General features: G+C 37.0%; 1 protein-coding gene across 1 annotated transcript in view; it reads left to right on the forward strand.

Moving 5' to 3' along the window:
- The window catches only part of RSPO3 (R-spondin 3), a 77,119-nt gene that overhangs the window by 23,218 nt on the left and 29,326 nt on the right, over positions 1 to 24,575 (forward strand). Inside the window, exons 2-4 of the mRNA XM_019951461.3 lie at positions 8,707 to 8,898; positions 10,473 to 10,619; positions 15,243 to 15,440. Coding sequence (XP_019807020.1) covers positions 8,707 to 8,898; positions 10,473 to 10,619; positions 15,243 to 15,440 — 537 coding nt within the window. The remainder of the gene's footprint in view (positions 1 to 8,706; positions 8,899 to 10,472; positions 10,620 to 15,242; positions 15,441 to 24,575) is intronic.

Below are 24,575 nucleotides of genomic sequence, written 5' to 3' on the forward strand. Positions count from 1 at the left end.
AGCACATAATGATTCCCACTGTTGGATGAACACTGTTGGATCTGTCTCATGAAAAACGCTGTTATTACCACCCACTAACTCATCAACAGGTCCTGGCTCTCTACAGAATCTGGGTCTCCATTACCCCTGTCCACGGCCTCTTATCCTCTATTCACCTCCACTTGGGAACATGGCCACTTGGAGAAGGGGAAGCTTTCCCCCCAATTAGCAACAGCTGGAGATGCTGATTCAGTCAGTACCTTACATTTTACACCCGTAGCAGAGTACTTCATGATAGATTTTCTACTTGTAGTTAGGAAAAATACCCACTATTTTTGGTTCTACAAATGCTTTCTGTTGCAGTTTCAGCAGTAGTGTCAACTATAGCTATCTGGTAGCTCATAGGAAAACTAATATGGTTTTCAGTACTTTTGAAGAATCACCTTTGGAATTAGCCCTTAGGTTATTTAAGTCATTTAATGGGAAAAAAAACCCATAATAGTGAGATTCTAAAAGGAAGGTTATAAGTGAAAACTATAATGCTGTTGCTCTAAATTATTTAGACTGTCAGTAGGCGTCACTAATGGCAAGAATTCAGAAAAATACAAAAAGGATTATATTCAAGATTGCAAAATGTTTTACTCTTTTTATTTATTCTTATGACGTCTTACATATTTCATAACTTTCCTGTTTCTTCTCACCACCACCAACGCCCCCTCCCCCTCCACACACACACTCCAGTACAAGAGAATGAAAATTTAAAACCCCAAAACAAACTAAAATTACTGCTAGAGGGAGGTGGGAGGAACAAAAGAGAAATAACATGTTCCCAAGAGCAAAGTACAGGTAGATCAATGTACAGTCTCTTCCAAGATTGCAATCTGAATGTAAATTCCCTATTTATGTCTAGTTAGAACATTATCCTCTAATATAAAAATTAATAGGAAAACATGTTTTCGTGGAATACAAGATGCTGGTTCTGTTCCATGACCCATAAAATTAACAAAAATTAAAGTGAATAACTAAATCAGGCAAAAATGTGTTCTTTCCTTTCCCTCTAATATCTGCTTACCAATGCAGAGTCTGAAGGTACTTGGTAGATAATCCCAGCTATTTACTTTGGTCGAAAAGGGTCTGTAGGATCTGGCTTTAACCTCCTTTTCTAACCTCATGTCATACCAGTCACAGCACTGCAGCCTCATTGGTGTCCCTTGTGCTGTTCCTCATGCCCTGGTCCTTCCCACAGTCTGTGCACTGGCTGATGCTGCACCTGGGGTGCTCTCCCTCAGGTTTTCATGGCCGAGTCCTTCTCACCCTCCAGGTCTCAGCTAAAGGGTAAATTTCTTAAAGGGACCTTTCCTGACCAGCATATTTAAAATAACTTCCCAGAGTTATTCTCTGCTTTACCCACCTGTTTATTTCCCGCACAACACTCATCACAATCTTTAATCATTTAATTTTTTGTTTACTTGCTTATTAGCTGATTAACGTCATGAGATCGGGAACCAGATGTCTTATTCATTCCTACGATTTCTGCACCATGTGTTGTGTTGGGCACATAGTAGTTATCAGAAATTTTTGTTAAAATCCTTAATACTAGTCTCCACTATATATATATATATACATATATATGTACACACACATATATGTGTATATATGTGTGTATAATATATATAATGTATGTATATTAAATATATATTACATATAATATATATACTATATATAATATTATGTATATAATATACATATATATATACACACACAATGCAACCCACTTTCATCTTTCACTTCTAGTTCTGATGCTATAGCCTGTGCATAGAAAAAGCACAGCCATTGTCCACCAACTTGGCATCTAGTTCCAAATATTCATCATATCTTAGATTTCGGGAATTCTATATCCGCCATCATTTGCTAGCCATGTTCTTAATATTTTGAGCTGGCTTGATTTTAGTGGAAAGTCTAGCTAATTGCTACTTAATGTTAGGCCTGTTTTATTGCGTGGTTTTATTTTAAAGTATTTATAGAATATAAATATTAGACTCCCTTCAGGAAATTATTATTCAGTAAGAGAAAAAGAAAGATTTTCCAAGTTTTCAAAGAAATAGTTTCCATTAAAAACAGTGTGTTTCCCACATAATAATGGTGGAGCCCTAACTGGGCTGTATTCAGCAGCTGGTGAATACATTCCTCTCTGAGACTATTAGGAATTTTGTGAACCCATTGGTCTGGGCACAAACTTTCAGAGTATCAGAAGTTGATTCACTGGGACAAAAGATGTGGCAGACTCAATGATTTTAACTGCTTCAGGTCAGTCCATGTCTGTGCTATTGATTTGACAAAAGACCAAATAGAATGTGTGGGTGTCATGTGTCTAATACAGGCGCACACTCACACACACACACACACACACACACGTGTGCATACATTTATATATTTAAATAGCATAGGTGAATTTTAATTCATTTAATGATTAAAACATTGGTATATGAAGACATTAAAATCATCAGATGATACACAGTACTTCAAAAGTAGCAAAATCTATATAGGTATATATATAAACATGTTGCTCTTTTAACAAATTATTAGTCAAAAATAATAATAGAGGACTATGATAGACCTCTGTTCATCCAGGTATCATTGTTTAAGAATGTAAAGGAGTATTGTGTACCAGTAAGCGATTATATTTATTTAAGCAGCTTTTGATATTTTGCTGTCTATACCTAATACTCCCAAGTTGCCCAGATGGTTCTAGAGATCTTAGCCATTGTCAATTCTGCCCTAAAAGCTTTAACCTATGAACAAATAAGAAACATTGACTCTCAATATTTTCTGGGGTTGATTCAATAGAATTTGAAAGAGACTGCCAAGTTATTCAAGTTTTTAACATTAGATTTTTCTTAAAGTGAATATTGCCAAACATTCCAAAGGAAACATGAAACATCTCTTTCCATGACCAAAAGATTACATTAAACTTAAAAATGATTTTATAACAATCAAGTCCCAAGATCTGATAGAAATATGCTGTCCTTACTTAGGCAAGAAAAAAGTCTCCATTTTCACCAGGTGAATGGATAACTGAAGTAAATGACACCTAGAAAAGCTTTCATTATGTTATTTTGAATGATTTATTTCATAATTAAGCATCCTCAAAATGTATGTGATTTAAACTTGGTTTCTTTACTATGTGTTCATAGATGCAGTTCACTAAAGTCAATTATTATAGGTACTTTCCGTTAAATATTTACTGCTTTAACATCGTTATTTTTTTAAAAAAACACAAATAAATGGCTTATATTTTATATTTATTGCTTTCATCCATTCAATAATCAAACACTCTTTAATGAAGGGACTTCCCTGGCAGTCCAGTGGTTGAGACTCTGCGCTTCCCCTGCACGGGGTGCGGGTTCGATCCCTAGCCGGGGAACTAAGAGCTTGCATGCTGTATGGCCAAAGGGGGAAAAAAAAAAAAAACACCTCTAATGAGGACCTATTCAGTAAGCAGCTACCCTGTGTAGAAGCTGAGAATTATCCGGAAAATTACGAAGAAATTATCTAGACCGACTATATTTCTGCCTTCGAGAAGCTTCCAGTCAATGCGAACGTCCTTGTAAAAGGAGAGGACATGGATGAAAGGATAGATGTAAAAGTAACTTTGATTATAGAATTTCACCTGCCTCTTCTCCCTACCCTGTCTCCTAAGGCCACTACATGGAGAAGAGCAGACAGTGAATGTTGTAAAGACAAGAATGCTTTAGGGAGAATCTGTATGTTTCATTGGTTAAAAATAAATTTATCAAATTGGTTAATTTATTAACTTTTGATTATCTGAATTATAAAATCAATGTTACCTTCATGTGTTTAGCACTTCCTTTGAACTTAGTCGAACCTATTATAAACCTAAAGTCTGTTAAATTTTGTACTTCTGGAAATTCTCTAGCCACAGATAAATGACTCTCAGAGGTAATTGGCAGCATGCAATAATGGATTTCTTCTGCATAGCAATTTACAGTAGATGTTAATATTTGCAGTTGGGCTGTAGAAAGGGATTAAAGTAAGGGAAATCCTTGAAGTTTACACTTAAATTGTTACAGAAACAGAACTTAGAGTTCAATGCTGCAGTTGGTTTGGTATATCATAAACATTGAAAATAGCAAAGATTGTGTATTTTCCAAATGCTCTAGTACCGTTTAAAACTCTATGTTCTGCACCTTTTATCAAAAAAGTTGAATTAACTATCATGACAATAGCCTTTAGGAACAGTTGCATCAGTTACACATCACAAGATTCAAACAGAAATAGTAGGAAGACTTGCCTAACAGCTAGAGAAATTGAAGTCACTTACACAGGGAGTATCGACAATTCAGATACTGAAAATTGGTTTAAGTTATGCATTAAGGTATACTCTTCACTTTTAACTTTCGTATACAAATTAAGAAAAGATACTTTCCTCTTTCCCAATTTTAGGAAAAGATATACAAATTTGACCATGTATTTGAAGCATTTGTAATCAGAAGGTCCCAATTTAAAGTTCCCATGAATTCTGCCCATTTATTCACTTTATATATACCCATGTTACACATCTAGAGTTTACTTATATATAAACAGATTGGTACCAGATATCAAAGATATAGGTTCTAACCTTTGATCTAAGTTCACTATTTGTCCAGCAGTTTACAGCATTTCTTTGGGTTCTAGTTTGGGGTTCCAAAATAAATAATTGTGATAGCTTCTACCCTTACTAACGGCAGTTTCCACGGTTAATTTAGCTTTCTATGAGATGCATGCAAAAAGTGGTAAAAATTGAAAGCAAAAGTGGTATAGAAACACGGAGTATTACTAAAATTAGCTGATAATATATATTTTCCTTATTTGGACTACAATTCCTTCTTCTGGCATCTTCGGCACCTCGCCCTTTCAAGATCTCTTCTCTAATTAAAAGACGCTCACGTACATCTCTAGCAACCATCACGATATTAAGCTCCATCTACTAAGCATCACTTTTTGGACAGTTCACAAAATCTGCAAAATCAGTGATCCCAAACCACGTTTATATTTGTAGACCTTCTTATTCTATGTACCTTGCCACAGCCCTTCAACTGTGGCTTTTATTCAGCCGTCCCTTTCCTTTCTCTTCACTGGCCAGACGTAAAACACAAATCCTCTCACTTATTCAGTCCACATCCTGTTGGTCAGCATATTTGATTGAGTCCACCTCCTAAATATCCTTGGAATATGCATCCCTCTCTCACCACATTGCACTGTCTCTGCTATATTTTAAGCTCTCATCAGTCTTTTTTTTTTTTTTTTTTTTTTTTTTGTGGTACGCGGGCCTCTCACTGTTGTGGCCTCTCCCGTTGCGGAGCACAGGCTCCGGACGCGCAGGCTCAGCGGCCATGGCTCACGGGCCTAGCCACTCCGCGGCACGCGGGATCTTCCCGGACGGGGGCACGAACCCATGTCCCCTGCATCGGCAGGCGGACTCTCAACCACTGCGCCACCAGGGAAGCCCTCATCAGTCTTTTTACCTTGATCCTTACATTAGTCTTCTCCTAGCTTCCATGCCTGCCATGCTGCCAGGGAAATTGCCTTTCTGATGCAGGTGGGATCGTATCACTCACCAGATTGAAGTCCTCCAAAGCTACAGAATAATTTCTTTGGCAGAGCCCACAAGGGGTTTCATAATCTAGATCTATCCTGTGCTTCCAGTTTTCTTGATGTGCCTCATACCTCCATTCACCACTACTTAAGCATAAGTTGCATGGAACGCGTGCCAGTCTCCTTGATGGGGTAATTGTGGTGTTCCTGCTTCCAGCCCCATCATGGCCACTTACATGCTCATAACGTCAACACATTTTCTAAGATTAAGTTCAAATGTTAGATATTCTGTGAAACCTCCCCACCACCAACCCCTCCAATGCTCATATAAAATAGTAGTACAGAACATTGTTTGCAAAAAAAGTGATTCAGAAATAGAAAATGAAGGTATAACTAGAGTGGGGGAAAAAGAAGCAGCATGACAAAGTAGAATTCTATTTTCTCTCTTAGAATTATAAGATTTTAAGACTGAAAGGGCTGTTACAGTCAATCCAGACCAAAGTTTTCTGTGGTTTCCATATAAAAGGTAAAAACTCTTGCCTTAAGATGAAGTTTGGGAAATTTGTATCTAGTTGTGTCATACCAACTGCATAATTTGAGTGATCCTTGTACAGGGTTCAAGAAAGCAAAATGTCATGCTACTCAACTGTAAAAGAATCTAGAATCATAGAATCTGAGCTTCATAGTCTCAATTTTTCTTACTTCCCACAGCATAACACTTAATCCTTCCAGAAGAAGTAAAGTTTGCCATTATTTGTACGTGCCCATATTCAAAATTCCCTGATTAAAAACAAACAAATTTTCTTTGCCAGTTAGGACAATTGTATCTTCTTTACTTTTTCGACACTCTGTTTCGCCAAAACTTTTGTCTAAAAAGGCAAAATATGGGGAAAAAAGAGTGATTGTAGTACCATGTGTGAGTTGAATGTGCTACAGTTAATCAGCAAAAGTTTTAAAGAGGGAATTAAGCAAGATACTTTGGCACATCTCATAATTTGGGGCAAAATTGTTACTAATCCTGGGACCCATACAGAGGTCTGTCTGGCAGAAGTTTCCAGGCATTCAAAACCCAAATTTTTAAATAAAATTTATTTCAAGATATATCAGTTTTTGAGGCTCAGAATATGTAAGTCATATTAATTTTCATAACTTATCAATTTAAAGTTATAATTGACAAAAGTTTCAAGGGGCTTACACTTACAATTGTGTTCCTTTGAGCAATTGCGTTTCAGAGATGAGATAGATTGATGTGGGTCAATCCAGTCCATCTTCATTTAAATTCAGTCACTTACTTTCCTGAGCTTGGAGTGATTTTCTTTCAAACTGAGGTCCCGTTTTCCATCAGTAATTCTTATGAAAAGGTTTTACAGGTTTTGACCTACACCTCTCACTTTTTGAAATGGGTCGATTAGATTCCGAACACATGGAACTCTCTTCACCCCTTTCTTTTTTAGGGTCTTTCCCAGATTAAAATATGTACACATTTTCTGTAAGTCTCCAATGCTGGAGTTCCTGGCATGAAAAATGACCCTGTTCCTTGGAAGGCAGTATTCACTTACAAGTCCCCCAGGTCCTGTAATGTCTAAACCTCCTGTGCCACTTTAGATGTCCGCCCCACCCCGCAGAGGAGCATGTACAGGAAGAGCAGACTTCCCTTCCCCCACACATTTCCTCAGTTTATTTACAAAACGTCTTGGAATGAGAATGAGCTGCTTGTGGTTCCTGTGGCTGATTCAGGGATGGTTTCCTCCAGGCAGAGAATGCTGGTCAACCAAATGACCTTTCTGCAGCTAACCCGTGCACCCCTGTGGGAAGGCTGATCGGGCTTATGGGTACCCCTTCTAACTAAGCCTGGTGGGATTTGTTTTTGCAGTAAAGAACTTAGCAATAATCAAACATCACTGTGAAGATAGACTTAGTCATTGCAAGCTCCCTCCCCGCACCAACAGTAGTCAGAGAAACACGGGGATGCCTTTGCACTCTTGTGCCTCAACCTTGCTTCTCATAGGGTCAGGATTATTCCCTTCTGAATTCCTGAAGGGACTATAGAGCTATTAATATTGTATATGAATAGAGAATACCTTAGGAGAAGAAATCATCCCAAACACCAGCTACATGAGAGATGCACGTCAGTCAGCAATTTTCCATGAGCTCACACATAGGTGTCTGTGACCAGTTAATAATCATAAAAAAAGGTTTAAAGTTGTGAAGATCTCAAGTAAACATTGATCTTCCAAATGTTTGTATTTGTTCAGACTTGCTAATGAATATTCTCACCACACATATGGGTGACTCTTAGAAACCTTGGGATTCTCAGGGATATGTGAGACTGGTCATGTCCTCACCAAATATATATTTCACTTAAGTAAATGAAAGATGAGGGCACAAAAACTGTAAGACTTCTCTCCCAAAAGATCAAATATTGAACATAGCTTATAGTAAATATTATTATAAATACTTACATATGATCCACGTGGAACAACTGATAAGATAAATCACATTTTCACCATTATATCAATTTGAACTGATAAATATTAAACTCATGTGAGAAGAAATGTTTCGGGATAGCATTGGCAGGGAGTGAGGTGCTGAATAGCTACATAGTTGCAGAATCAGTTTGCTTTGAATCAGAGAGTGAAATGGTGTTCTGTAATAGACCAGAGTTGAAAAAGATATCTTAAAAATTAGTGTCATTACTCAGATTAAGCCCCAGTCTATGTTGTCATCCTTATTTGAAGACATTAGAGACATCCACCACATAAATGAAAAGCAAAACTAATACGTATTGATTTCAATGAGTGAGCACAAAATACCCGTCTCTAATCTGCCAGGGTGCTAGTTCAGTGAGAATATTTCCACTAGGTATATACTATCTATAAATATTTTGGGGCAATATATTCTTATTTTTCAAATGCTCAAATTTTTAGAACTTTGAAATTAAAACAATATATGTATGTATTAAAGGGAAATACCAGATCACAGAAAAGAGGGAAAAATTCCCAACTTATTCACCCATTACCACCAAGTTGAAAGCTAATAAAAGAAAACGTGTATCCTGCCCAGAGAATGTCATTGAACTTCTATATCTATGATTTAACTTTCATTTTTGTCTTTCTACATTTGTCCCCCTAGTGCATCCTAACGTCAGTCAAGGCTGCCAAGGAGGCTGTGCAACATGTTCAGATTACAATGGATGTTTGTCATGTAAGCCCAAACTGTTTTTTGTTCTGGAAAGAATTGGCATGAAGCAGATTGGAGTGTGTCTCTCTTCATGTCCAAGTGGATATTATGGAACTCGTTATCCAGATATAAATAAGTGTACAAGTAAGTGTCTACACAAAATTATGTTTTTATCTCATCCTTGGGGAACTTTCCAAATTTGAAATGGCCTCTAGCCATATTTGTAGTATTCAATGTTAAGTAAATAATAATATTTACCTGACACTTAGGCTAAACCATACTTGAACTCAGTCCTTAGGGCAGGAAGATTTTCACCACTATAAAAAATACTCCTGTTTTGGGGGTGTTTTTTTCATCATAAAAACAAAAACTGAGAACGTGGTTATCATTCATTGAACCTGTAGAAAGGTACCACAAGCACCAGTGCCACCTGAGTTCCCACCACCATCACAAAATCCAAGTATTTAATGACTGAAAGAAGTAATTCAGCTATTTTCGCTTCAAGAAGGATTCCAGTACAGCAACTGAAACATTTATTTATCAGTTGGAATTAAATGTTGGAAACACTGTCAGATCACATCTCATCTGGACTGAAAGTTTACTCTCCACACCGTAGACCCAGTAACCTTTCGAAATGTAAATTAGGAAATATCGCTACTCTAGCATACATCACATGTGGCCCTGCCTTCCTCTGCATACTCGGCTCCTACGACTGCCCCTCAACCACTTTGCACTAACCTCACCGGCCTTCTTGCAAGATCTTCCCACTTCAAGGCTTTTGAAATGACTGTTGTATGCTCACCGTCCTGGCAGTTTGGAAAACTCTTTGCCCACACCTTTGCTTGGCGGGCTCTCCTTTCATTCAAGATTCTGCTCAGATGTCACCTTCTCACAGAGGCACTCCATGACCATCTTGTCCAAAATAATCAACCTCTTCCCCTCATCAGTCACTTTTTATATCTTTTTCCTACCTTTTATTTTTGTCGTTATTTTTTCCAGAGCACTTATCACTCTGGAAGTAGACTGCTTAGTTTCAAAGACCACTCTGCTCTGTGGTCCTGAGCTAATTACCTAACCTTTCTGAATCAGTTTCCTTCTCTGTAAAATGAGAATCATAATAGGGGCTACCTCACTGGGTTATTGTAAGGTTTAAATGACAATATTGTAAAATACTTGTAGCAGTGTATGACATACAGTAATCACCATATGAGGATCAACTATCATTATTGCTTATTGTATCTCCCCTCCTAGAATGTAAACTTTGTGAGGTATGGGCCTTATCTCTCTTTTGTATGCTGCTGTCAATGTACCTAGAATAGGGCTTGGCAGACAGTAGGCAACCAAATATTTGTTAAATTAAAAAATAGACCTCAAGAGCAGCACAAAGGCAACATCCTAGTACATTTCATCAAAGTTCTAATGAAACATTTTCACTATCATTTAATATAAATAGACACTTGGTCTTATAAGCATCCTTGTCAAAATTTTTTTCATAAGGCAATAAATACAATAATTTTGAAATCAATGACTGGTGTACCTCAACTAAATGACTATGGAGGAATCTTTAATTTGGTTTGGCAAAATAATTTTGAGGCTAAGTGTTTGTTTGACATACAAGTTGCATGTGCCTGTGTTGTAAGCATACAGAACTGGACCAACAATAAATAGTTAACTGACGCTAATGGAAGCATATTTCTCTTTTCTTTTTTTGTTTTCAGAATGCAAAGCTGACTGTGATACCTGTTTCAACAAAAATTTCTGCACAAAGTGTAAAAGTGGATTTTACTTACACCTTGGAAAGTGCCTTGACAATTGCCCAGAAGGGTTGGAAGCCAATAACCATACCATGGAGTGCGTCAGTATTGGTGAGGAGGAGCTCTAAGACTTAGGAGGGATGAGAAACACCAGAGATGATAATGTCAGTCTCCATGGAAACGCTACTCAGAGTGCTGTCTCACAAGAGCCTGAGGGACCACCTCTAAGAGGCTCACTCCCTCCTTCTTTACAAAGATACCATCCTAATGGGCCTTACTCAGCGTGTATCACAGTAAATTTAACACCCTGTGCGTGCACTGTTATTTCTTAGGGACCATCGATAACTGTTTCAACTATTGTGATCATTACAGATTTATTTTGTATCATTATCTAATGAAGTTTTACTTATAGTAATTTATATGTATACATGCACACTTCCATATACACACACACACACACACACACACACACACAAATTTGATCTTGAACTAAATTTCCACCTTAGGTTAAGAGGTTCCACCTAGATCTAATGTCAACCAATGACCAAACTTATTTTCCAAAAGGAGGAAACATATTCTCTGGATACAGCCCTTTAATACTCAGTAGATGGATCAAAGACTTCGAGAACTGGATCTGATATGGTTAAAAAAAATCTCACTTTTTTCTCTCACACTGCTTTGCTGAAACACCCTGCTTGCACAGGTATTCAGACACAAGGAGAGGATTTTGGACTTAGACTGACAGAAGGACACAGTCCCAGGGCCTGATTAATTGCAGGCTGAGTTTCCTGGAGGAGAGGTTTCTCAGACAAGTTGTTTGCCTAATAACGGATCACTGTCAGGCTATATTTTCCCTGTTTTAAATGGTGTGCAGCTACTACAGCTACGAGCTTGGTGAACAGTTGGGGAGCAGATGCTAAACCAAATGGGGAAACAGCATACTAAATCTCAGAATACCCCTGGGCAAGAGCTGCAAGAACCTTTTGATACTGCAGTGCTGTTGGCAAATGCACACAATTGTCCCCTTGATTCAGTGCAAGATAGTCTCCAGGACACCCCTGGGCTCCCCACAGACATATCCATTAGAATCTTAAGTACTGGAGAAATAACTCTAAAGTGGTGGTTTAACCATTTCAGGTCCACATGAGACATTTATTTCTAAACAAAGTGTTTGTGAGAAGGAAACAAATGGATGATATTTTAAAGATAATCTCAGAAGCATCTGGAAAACAACTTTCCTGAAACAGCTCATGGCTCAATTTGGTTCAGTCTTATTTTTTCCTCTAGTCAATAAAAACACAGAAAAATAAATTAGAAATAGGGTAAAAGGTACTTGAGAAAGCACTTCAAGTTCATCTCTCTGTAGGTCCTGAGGGCTGATGATTGGAGGTGATAACTTCCAAACTGTGGAGAAAATAGGAAACAGTTCTGAAAATATTCAAGGACAGAAATTCAGGATAAGTTGCAGAAAGTCTGTGATATTGCTCTACCCAGGAAAGGGGCGAATGTTTAGATTTTCTTAGTTGTTGAAGGTGTAGCATCAGTCCTTCAAAGTCCATTTATTTAAATGTGTTAATGCTTTCCTATCAGAGAGCATTTAACACCTGGCACTGTTGGATTAGCTATTAAGGCTTCCTGGTAATTTATAATACTATTTAGACAAAGACTGTTTGGTTAACACAATTACGTTTAAGAAATGTATATATTTTAGAATAGGGGTTAGCAATCTAAAAGCCATTTAGTGAATCAGGCTCATTGAACAGATAGGTGTAAATGACCTAGGACATAGGAATAGGCAAATCAACTTTAGTTCCCAGCTGGCTCTTGTTGCTTGCTGCGTAAGGGATGTCTCCCATCACGTGGTATCTGGCCTACAAGCACTTGTGTGGACCATGCCTGTGGGATTGCCTCAGAATTTCACAAAAAATGATGACTTGCTTGATGATCACAAAGGACCATTAAAGGCTGTTCCTTTAACAAATATGAAAACTAGGACCCAGAGAGCTGAAATGGTGATCCCAAGGAGACAACGTGAGTTATTGTCAGTGCTATAATTAGTACCTCTACTCTAGCTCTCTACGGCAGAAGTTGAAGAATGTATCTCTCCCTTTGCTAAAATCTATACTGCATGACTTGTTTCTTACCCGGATTTTAAATTGACAGAACATGTCATAAACAGAGAAAACACCACCTTCATACAGAGCTAGGGTAAAAGATTTATGTCACAACATACCCACTCCTCATGGTTTGCAAGTCAAATTAAGCAAAAATGTCGACTGAATCCAATTTTATAGGAGAATGTATTTCTTCCACTTTGTGCTCCAGAAATTTGCTTCCTTTCTGCACTGTCATTCTGCCATCCTCATTGCTCTTCTTGGAGAGTTGGTGCTGTTAACTAGTCACAGAGGGAAGATATCTAGCTCCAAAGAGTGAGTAGCAAAGAACATGGCCTTGCTATGTTCTCTCTGGAACCATGCAGTCAGGCAGCAAGAATGAGAACAAATGAATAATGTTGTAAGACCATTACAGGTGAAATATCCAATTCAACTTTCCTTCCAGTTCAAGAATCCCTTTTACAGCATTCCAGGCTGACGATCAACCACACCATGACCACTTCCAGGGACAAGGAGCTAACAACATTTTTTGAGACACTTGTTTCATTAGTGAACAGTTAAATGTTCCAATGTTAAGATTGTTCTTAATACAGAGGATAGAAGAAATGCAGTTTCTGTTGAGCAGTTCTGTTTTTTTCTTAATTACCTCTTAACCAAATAGTGCCCCAGATCTATATTGTTCATTTAATGACCTGAATACTACTTAAATCAACCTATTTGTTGTCTTTACATGATCAACAAAGTTTCCATTCTTTCCAAAAATATTTTTTGGATACTAACATTAAAGGTTCATTTGAAAGTATTTAGCTAAGAAAATTTCTTCTCCTCTCAAGGCCTTTTAACCATCCCATCTTATGAGAGCTCTTTATATCTGAACTCGCTAGTTGTGAATATTTTTCCTCCTTCTTCAATGGAATAATCTAAGATTGGCACTAAAATTTCATTTTTAGAACCATTCATCATCTGACTAAAGACTCATAGCTACCTATGTTGTAATTTTTTAAATCTGTTTTTCTTAAGTCTAGGTGTACATTTGCCTAGACCACCTTTGCTTTTATGAAAATCACAAAAGTTTGGGTGATTTCCACATCACGTAATTTTTTTCTAATTTAGTCCATGTAGTTCTGGCATTAAATGAATACTGGACAAAGTTACAGCTCACAAACTTGGATTTTTATTTCTCCATTTGCTTTCTTGGAGGTGTTTTTATTTGTATGTGCAAAGCTCCCCTACTTTTTAATGACTAATATTGGGATCAGAGATATGACCTTAACTGGCAAGAGATTATGATATCATTAAGTGATTTGGTTGCTCTGTTCTTTAACCAACTGAACATGAAGACTCCTTTGAAAGTGGTTCAGTAAAGTTCATTTAAGTTCATAGAAACTTAAATTCACTTATCTAATCATTTCCATTCAACTCTGTGTTGCATTCAGATACCTGAAAGTGACTGACAAAGCATGTGAAAAAATGTATTGTGAATGGTTTTAAATTTCTGAAACATTTAGGTTATATTTCTTGAGGTTGTATGAAAAATAGTATTCTGCTCTAAAATAAGGATTCGTTAAATCAGAAGGCAGCGAGGTTACTGGGAATTTGTTTTTGTGGAAAGAGAGTCATATCATCTGAAAGAGTTACTGTTGCAAGCCGTTTCCTTTGTAAGTCAGGAAATTTTATGAACATAAATATAAGAATATCACCTTGCAGGTGTTTATTTTTATTAGAAGTGCAAAAATCTGTTATAATACCTTGTAAAGCCAAAACTGAAAAGATTGATACACACAGAAAAAGGGAAACATCTACAAAAGAAGTTTTAGAAAAAGTATATCAGTTCATCCTAAAAGTCAGCCTGTCAGGTGACTTCTAGAAGCAGTTTATCAGCTGAAATTGACCCAGAATTCACTTAAAACAGATACTGCTATGCCTGATCTACACCCATGAATAAATGACAATATTTAAGTACTCAAGAAAAGGCACATGAAGTAGAAAAAGCACTGAGTTGTAGGCCAAGCACCTGAATTCATTTTTTGCTTAATCATTCTCTAGCACAGAAGTTCTCAAAGTGTGTTCTCAGTACCTGCACATGTGCATCACGTGTATCATTAGAAATGCAAATTCCCAGGCCCCACCGCAGGCAAATGAATTGGAAACTCTGGACGGGGAGAGGTCCAGCATTCTTTGTTTTAGCAAGTCCTCCCTGCAGGTGATTCTGTTGCACACTAAACTTTGAGAATCAATTCTCGAGTATGTAATAATGACTAACCTATCAAGTTATGGTCAGGATCTATCAATAATTGTAGCAGTGCTCTAGAAATTGTAAAGCATTGGTCAGTTGTGAATAATTATATTCATGCCTGGGTTAATCAAATCTACAGTGAAAAGTAAACCCAATGCAAGAGTGAGTTTACCTGATAATATGAGGACCAAAAAGTGGAAAACATTCTATTCCTGCTTTCACTTTCTCTTTGTTTTATCTTTAAGTCATCTTGCCCAACTTTGTTCTGCAGGATTTCTGCTCAGAATTTGGGCAAGTATTGATGGAAGCATGCCTTCTTGTTTATTTAACAATTGTGAAACTATGTGTGAGCGAACTGAGGCTGTTTCTGGTGTTCTGTTTCAGTGCACTGTGAGGCCAGTGAATGGAGTCCTTGGAGTCCATGCACGAAAAAAGGAAAAACATGTGGCTTCAAAAGAGGGACTGAAACACGGGTCCGAGAAATAATACAGCATCCATCAGCAAAGGGTAACCTGTGTCCCCCCACCAGTGAGACAAGGAAGTGTACAGTGCAAAGAAAGAAGTGTCAGAAGGGAGAACGAGGTACAATCATACTAACATGTGCTTGTTTGAATCCTCATGATTTGATGCAAATTTCACTTTATTTCTTAGGAAACATTTATTATTATCACTCACGTCTGAAAACCCTAAAATGTGTACCAAACAAAGAATATGTTGGCTGTAAATTACAGAATATCGATGTGGTAATTTTTTTAAATGGAGCTTGATATCAGAACTTTAAACTACACAAAAGTGTGCTAATTGAATCTTAGGGAAGGGGGCTGCATTATAAGCATATAATATATGCCTATATCTTCCTCTTGGGCCATTATCTTTCCTATCGTCTACCTTCCTAGTACCTGGAAAACTTAGGGGAAGCCTCAGAAACACAAGGTCTAATAATAACATTTGATACACGAGCATGGTGAATACCAGCCATCAGCTTACTCCTTTCTTCATTGCCTACAAACCAAAGTAGTGCAATTAGGTGTTAAGCTTTTGTAGCTAAACATATTTTAAAGGTTACATATTTTATAAGTATAATACAAGCGTTCGTGACATTTTATCCCCAGATTTTTTTTCATATTACAGTAATTTCATACATCAGATTATAGAACCTACCAAATCAATATTAAGTAACTCTGTGTAAGGGCTGTTCTGAAGTCGTATGAGTGCCAAGGAAAAATATATCATTTAATCTGATGCTTTAAGGTGATTAAACTTCCATATAGAAGATCTGCAGTTGTTGACTTGTAAAATATAGTTTTTCCATCTTTCTCACTAATCCTCAGCACCACTGCCTACAAATATGTTATGTAGCTATTGGTGAGCCTATAAATGATCCTCTCAATTAATTGCGGCTTGGCTGACTCTGTAGTTGAACTTCCTTTGTTTATTTCATTCATTCATTCATTCAACATCATTTTATTGAATTTTTATTTTATGGCCACACAGAGTGCTAAGCCCTGGGGATTCACAGCTGAATAGAGTACCATCCCTATCCTGAAGTTATACTCAGAGTCCAGTGAAAGGTTGAGATGTTTAAGCAGATAATCACAATATCACATAGTAAGGGAGGTTTGGTGTGTGGAAAATTTCGATGGAAACACAGAAGAGGGTGCTGTGAAAACTTGAACTTTGCTCATACAAGAAAGGACTTGGGTCCCCCGTACTTTGCAGTGTCTTTCACTGTACCGAAAGACCAAACTGACCATCATCAGGATGGATACAGCATGTCGTTGCCATTAGTAATCAAGTAGTTAATGTGATAAACTTTTTGAATACATGGATTATTTTAAGGGAACTTCAAGTTTTTGTAAATTTATAAGAGGTTTTGATTAAAATTAGGTTTAAGGAATGAAAGTTGGCTAGTGAAAAAGGTCTTTCTGGCATTTGTTACCAATTAATTTAAAACATCTTAGATTTTAAAAGTTGGATTTGGAAATAAAATATTTCATCACTCTACTTGTTGGTAAGCTCCCATAGCCGTACATTTACTTATGTTTACTAAATTTTCTTAAAATTTAATGACTTACAGGTGGTCTTTGTTCATATTATTCTTTCCACAAAGATTCTACATTACTAATCAGTATTTAGTATACTTTGCTTTTAAAATATAAATGAAGAAAATCTCATCCAATAGAAAAATTAAATTATGATACTAATTACATATTTTTCTTTTATTTGAGGATGTGGTCTTCTAATATATTTTGCTAGCACTGACTTAAACATTAACATTGAAAATGTTAGTTTTTAAACTAGCAACAAAGATAAGTAATGCCATAAGAAGTTTAAAATAGTAACCTGTAACATAAGCTTGACTTAAAAATTTCTTTCTGGTCCTTGTTTCTTCTCCTCTGAGTAGGATGCATTGGCATTTTATGTTTACAAAGAAAATGTTATACAACTAGAAAATTTTAGGTGCTTTATTCTTTTTCAAATGTGATAATCCATAGACTACTAAGTAGGAAATGTGGATTACATGTATAATTAAATTCAAGATTTAGTTCCATTTTTATTTAATTTTCATTCATCTTTTTATATGTCTGTCAAAAATAATTTCTCAAGTAGCCTAGAAATTTAAGATAGGAAGGTAACCACTTCTCCCTTCATTCCTTACTTCTCTAACCTATTAGTTTTCTTAACTTCTCTTAATGGTAACTCAAATATCAAAAATATATCTATTTGAATATGAAGAAACCAAATAGAAAAGTAATTATGACCCCTGGATATACCACTGTATCAAATATCACATCAAAATAATAACACTACCCAGAGTCTTCTTGTTTGTATTGTATATCTCAGAGCTATACAATAGTGATAAATATAAACACAATAAAGTGATGAAGACATGATTTCTCCTACCACTAGAATAGCTATTACTTGAGCTGCACCTAAATGATTGTAGATTCATAAAATAACATCATTTAGATTCATGGCTGAGCATTTTCAGATGAGAAAGCTAAAAGATAAGGTTTTTTTAAAAAAAAATTTAGCCTGAAAATCTTGAATTTAAACTTACATCTATCTTCCCTGCCCAAGAGGTTAACAATAGACAGAAGTAGATAACTCATGTTTGGAAAAGGTATGGAGCATGTGTTCAGGAATTTTTCTGCTGTGTTGTAATTGCCAATGGCAAGGTCTCCAGGGAAGAATGATAAGATCCAGAAATGACTTTCTAAAATGTACACAAAGAAGAAGCTGAATAGGAGGAACTAGTTTTTAGTAACAGAATGGATTATTCTAGTTGTGAGATGCATATTTGTATATATGAAATTTTCATATATATATGAAAAATTGGTTGCAAAATCTTACACATACACACATTTTTCTTTACTAATATTCTTCTCATGCTTAGAATAGTTATAGTTAGTTAATCTGAGGAGATAAATGTCATTTCTGTAGCCCCAAATCTAAACTTTTACCTGATGTACTACTTGTTTGCACATTTAGGATTATTTCCCTTTACCTGGCATGCTGCCTTTTAATATCTTAACTTCTCCATCAATTACTAGCTTTAATAAGAAGTTATTATCAATGCAGTAGTTTCTAGCTTGAGCCTATCTCAATTGAATTATATATCTTAAATGTCAAAGATATATAATGTTTATTTTAAGAGATTATGAAGGCTAACATGTATACTAGTATCACATATGCCTTAAAACAATATATTGTAAATAGAAGTAAACAAGGAGAAAATGCACTTTTAATGGCTGCCAACTCATACTTATTAACTCTTTTGACATATTGCTTGTAACCATTTTAGATAAGGGGAAGTGAAACAGAACAGGGGAGCATATATTTGTCCGCCTTTGATGCAAAAGAGTGATTTTTTTTGTTTGGGTTGGAAGGCAGGGTGCAAAGAAAGGAAGATCACCAAAATGTTTCTCATTCATTTGTACATTCCTTTAATTAACTGAAGAGAATTTCCTGTAGGTAATGGGTTTTGAGGCAATTCACAAAGAATGAAAGAAATTTTGTTCTTTGGTGAATTGCATGAATAAGATCCTAGTTAATTACATGTAGTGCATGATCTTGGGATAGAAAGGAGAGAGAAGAACAGAGTCATGGAAGAAATGGGGCAGGGTCTACTTTCTTGGTGTAAAGAAGAAATAGCATCCTTCCTAGCAGAGAAGGAGAAAAAGAATCCATTAAAATATAAATAAATAAAATGTCCAGAGACATTTCCAGGGAAGAAACAAGTGTGGGAATTACTGCATTATTTGAACATACTGAAGGTCACCTTATGTGCCTTCCCAAAATTAAAAGTACAGTTGTAAAATTCTACTAGGTTTTACATAGAAGAAAAGTGTTATATGTTAACTTACAAATTGCTATTAATCATGTTTTCAAATACCAGTATTATAAATATGCATTATATTTATCATGAGCACTATATTTAAAGTTACAGTAAAATTTGTTTTTAAAAAAGGAAACAAATAAAAAAATGAGTCCACTTTGTTCTCAGGTTTGCACCTCTGTCTTTTAGTTAACTTCTTAAGATCTTTATAACAACTACTCCAGTGATGAAGAGTTGAGTTTTATACAGGAAGGATTCCTATTAAAGCTTCAGTCAAATTCAAAACGAGACATTTAGCCAAGATTTTCAGAACAGTTCTCAAAATCCAAATAGAAGGAGTCATTAGCTCAAAATTGTAGGATGCCAACTGGCTTGGAGAATTTTGATGATGGCCTCTCACCACCATCACCTCATGCAGGAGGACCAGCTGGCCTACAGACACTGATCCTGTTTAAGCCCTGGAGGATGGGAGCTTTCTGCTCTCTCCCTACACCCAATCAGTACACTAGCCCTTTAACATAGGGCAGAGAAAATTCGACAAAGTACAGAGCTGAGATAAGAGTGGCATTAAAGACTGTGGTTTTCAACCAGGCATGATTTTGCTCCCCAGGGCACACTTCTCATTGTCACACTTGGAGGAGGGGGATGCTACAGGCATCTAGTGGGGAGAGGCTGCTAAATATTTCACAACGCACAGGACAGCCTTGCACATCAAAAATTATCTGCCAGTAGTGCCAAAGATGAGAAACCCTGGTATAAACTCAACAGTCTCTCTTTGAGGCCATGTTAGTCCTTACCCAAATGGGTTTTTTGTTTAGATTCTGGGAAGGACCAGTGAAAACCTTTCATTGCCACCAATGGAAGCCTGCACATGGTGCAGACCTTTGGTAACAAGAACAATTTGGTGAAACAGAGGGGAAATTTTTGCCCCCCAATCATTACAAAGGTAATCATCAATTTTATTAAAAATTAATATTATTTGAATTTCAAATATTCCAGTACCACACGAAAATATTTAGCTATGTTTAAAACCTCCAAGAAAGGTAGTCTATTGCAAATAAATAATGCCTTTTACTCTGAACAATGTTCCTTAATACAAATGTATGGACTTTCTCTTAAAGGCTAAGCCCAGTTTTTCATTTAATGTCCCCAGTGGAGAGGGCTGTCATTTGTTTAATCACTATTTAGCTCTCTCTCCACTGAGACAAATTATGTGGCTACAGTCATCTCTTGTTTTTTAATAGACTCCTATCTACTAGGTTAAACCATATGAAACTGCCATTTTGTTGATTATAAATGGTCAAATATAAGCAGTTTCATAGGGTTCAACCTAATACTCCAAAATTTTATCTCTCTGAATTTTGTAAATACTAGAACTAGACCTAGAGTACCATTGTTACTGATGAAAACATTACAGTTTGTATATGCCACAACTTAATTTAAATATTAGGCTTTTAATATTAATACAGGTATGCTATTGTTTTTGAAGGATGTAGGCACTCCTAACCTCTGAAGAGCCTCATAAAAACATGGTTCATCTTTGGGTCCTTTTCAGTTATGCTCACTCATGGCCTATGCACTGATTTATTTGATTACATATTTTCTCCTTTGCCATATTACTCAACTCTTACTCTTCTTTGTTTCTTTCCCACCAATTACAGCTTAATCTTTGAAGCATCAAATCAGCTTGCAAATTTCACAGCTATGTGTCCGAATTTATTATCCACATAGTTAAAAGAGTGTTATCACCTCTGTGACAGGCGCCAATTTCTTTCATTGATTCCTCTGACATTGACATTACAATGGCAGGATCTTTGCAAGCATTCTCTGTTGCCCAGGTTTGTGGGTTGAAGACCATGCTAAGATTGTTTATATATGCACAGTTTACTTCCCTCTGTAATAATGGAGCTGAAGGATCACATCCAGCACCTAGATAGATTTTGAAAAAAGTAAAATGACAGTTACTAGGTTTCTCGCCTTGAGCACATTTGACAATTACATTGTGTGTTCTTAAATTTCTCAGTGTTAACGAAAAAGTTCTGCAGAAAATAAGAAGCCTTTTATTTCATGTTTTGCCATCCCAGGTACTATACAATTTTTTATAATTCAACCAGCAGTTTTTATCTTTTTATAATCAATACCAAGTTCATACCATTCCATTTTCGTAGGCTCTCTAAGATTTTGGGAATATTCATAGTCATCAAAATTCATGGTGGGCTTTATTCACAGTGGGAAAATACTTAAGTGTTGTTATTATCTTTGTAGTCCCTACCTTGCTTTGGTGGTAGAAAAATCATTTTTAGGCTTCTGTGCTGTGTTGGTGTGTATACTGCAGCATCTCTATTCTAAAACAATCTTTATAATAAATTATTCTTGCAAATGCTTATACTTTCTGAGATTTCCTTTTTGTGATTTTTTTTTTTTTTTTGCGGTACGCGGGCCTCTCACTGTTGTGGCCTCTCCCGTTGCGGAGCACAGGCTCCAGACGCGCAGGCTCAGCGGCCATGGCTGCTCATGGGCCCAGCCGCTCCGCGGCATGTGGGATCTTCCCGGACCGGGGCGCGAACCCGTGTCCCCTGCATCAGCAGGCGGACTCTCAACCACTGCACCACCAGGGAAGCCCCCTTTTTGTGATTTTTATAAATACCTAATGCTTTTCAACCCATTGGTATATGTAACATAACACACACTGGTCAGTCTGTTGAATAGAGTAGTAGCTGTAGTAAACAAAGCATTATTCAGCCCCCAACCAACCAATGATCTTGCCATTGTTTAGCTCCTGTGCATCGGGGTGAAGTTGTTTCAAGTTAGCTTTTGCTGCATAAGTAAGAAATAACCCCAAAACATACAGACTTAAAACAACCACCATTTATTTAACAGTAAATGTGGGTGGGTAATATGGGCTGGGATTCACTGTGCAGTTCTGGCTGGCTCCCTAATGTGGTAGACTGGTTGAGGACGGAGGAAACTGCTGTTTCTATCATCCTCAAGGTGGCTAGGGGTTCTACAAGGTTCTAAGAGGGAGAGAAGAAGCAGTTCCTCTTGAGTTTGGGCTCAGAACTGACACAATTTTACTCCCACCATGTTCTGTTATTCTATGCAAGTTACAAGGCCAGTCCTGATTCAAAAGTTGAAATAGATTTCACCTCTTGGGGGAGAAGTCCCATAGTTACTTTGCAACTTGGCATGCACATACAGGGATGAGTGGAGAATTGTAACCATTTTCTCGATCTACCACAGAGGTCTTTCTCTTGTTTGCAATTAGATGAGTGTGATCGCTCGTTTATTCAACATTCTCTTCCTATCTAATGTAGTGTCTCTTCCTTTGTAAAAACACTCAGTGGTTGATGCAGGAGATGGTATATAGGAGATTATTTCTATTGTATTTTCCAGTTTGTAAAGGGCAGAATAGGAAGAATAAATAAAAGGCCAGGCCAGGATACCTTCATACACTCAACACATGTTTATTAAAGCACCAGCTATGTGCTAGGCACTTTTAGGTGCTGAAGATATAGCAATGGACAAGAAAGACAAAAGTCCCTGCCATCATGAATCTAGATATTGGTGTCATGGTTTATGTTGGTCCACAAAGTAAAGACAATCGATGATCAGCTCACTTGTAGCATATGCTTGTGTGGACAGTTTTCATCTTTGTGATTTTCTTCTGTCGGTAGCTGCAGTTTCATTAGTTTGCTAACACATTTACAAAGACATTTGTTTATGCTGGCAAAAACGAAATATCTCTGCCTACTTTTTGTTTTGGTCTCAAGGCAAATCTGTTTTTCTGTGACCACCATGTTGATATGCTAATGTGTTTTTGTGAGATGGCTAAGTAGGGTTAAAGGTACAGCTTGTGGCTGTGGAACAGAGCTGAGTTAACAGGCCCTTTGGAGAAATGACCCTGAGACCCTGGCTTCATGTGCAGCCTGTTCTAGCCAACTGAGATCCCTGCCAATTAGGAGGGTTCCCTAGAGAGAGCCTCAGAGAGCATCAGCATAAATTTAAATTCTGGACCCCCAAGTATAGTTTCCAAAAGGGCCTTCTTGTCCTTTGCTAATTACAAAGTAAACATTTCTCCACCAAAAAAGACACTTCCTCCTTTCATGCTCCTGTCCTCCTTCCCACCTCCCTAACACAGTCACTCCTTGAAACTGCTGGTGTTGCTGAAACCTCTTTGGCAAAGAAGACACCCCACATTTGAAGGCACAAAAGAATTATTCTTTCCATAGATCATTATCTTATTCTCTTTTTATCTACTCCAGTAACTTCTTCATAGAAGTGTTACAGACTAACTTTGTAGATTGTTACAGCCTGACAGAAAAGACTGGTTACCTCGGCCACAGGCCTCCCAAGAGGTGTGACCAAGCAAATACAGCCAGGTTACAATTAAATTCCCTGACCTCATTGAAACAGAAACATCCTCAAACTTGCTTACATTAAAACCGTATCATTTTTAGCATCACCGAAAGGGAAAGACCACTCTAATGGTTTAATTCTTGTACATTGCTGTCAAAGCAGACCCCAAATAGAATGTGGTATATTTTTGTACTAATGGACAAATCCAAGCATAAAGTTTTCGGCACAGTGGCTGGCATCAGTGTACATTAACATGTACAAAATGGGTGTAAATGAGAAATTCTTCAAAACTTGTTATTCCACTAAGTTTCTGCTCTCTTCCCCAGGTACTTCACTTTCCATTTAATTTTCTATTCAGTTCCCTTTTCCTTTTGGTTAAAGCACCCCGTTCCTCATGTCCTAAATTGGAAATGCTTTTCTATCATTTTTCTTACTGTTTTTCAGTTTTTCTAAAAAATTATTTGCAAATATATGTAATTATTATTTTAACAGAAAAACAATATCTGAGTGTTTATCTTTCATTGACAGTCCTTTTTCACCAAGGTCACTGTTACCTTCTGTATATTCATCAGGATATTTGAAAAGACAGATTTCAAATTACCCTAAGCAAAAAGTAAACTATTTGCTGAAGACACAGTTTGCTCTAAGTGCTAGAACAATATCATTGGCTCCATCTTCTTCTCTCCTCTTTCTTTCTTGCCATTTCAAGTCATCCTGCCTCTGTGTCTGTTTATTGGCCTTGTTCTCCCCTGCTACTGTGAGTCTGTCTCTACTCACAGGGAAAGCTGGCTCTGGGAAGCCCTAAATCTATATCCACGCTGCTCTTGGTCCAAAAGGATAGTGCGCTCTCTCCTTCAGAGTCCATTCATCCAATCTCGTGGAAGGTGAAAATTGACCCAGCTTGGCTCACATGTCTACCCTTGAACCCATCACTGTGGCAGAGGAAATGGAGTACTGTGATTGGTCTGCCTCAGTCACATGCTCACTATTGAAGCCAAGGGACACGTGAGCCACTTTGAGTA

The sequence above is a fragment of the Tursiops truncatus genome, chromosome 12 (assembly GCF_011762595.2).
Source record: "Tursiops truncatus isolate mTurTru1 chromosome 12, mTurTru1.mat.Y, whole genome shotgun sequence".
NCBI classification, from domain to species: domain Eukaryota; kingdom Metazoa; phylum Chordata; class Mammalia; order Artiodactyla; family Delphinidae; genus Tursiops; species Tursiops truncatus.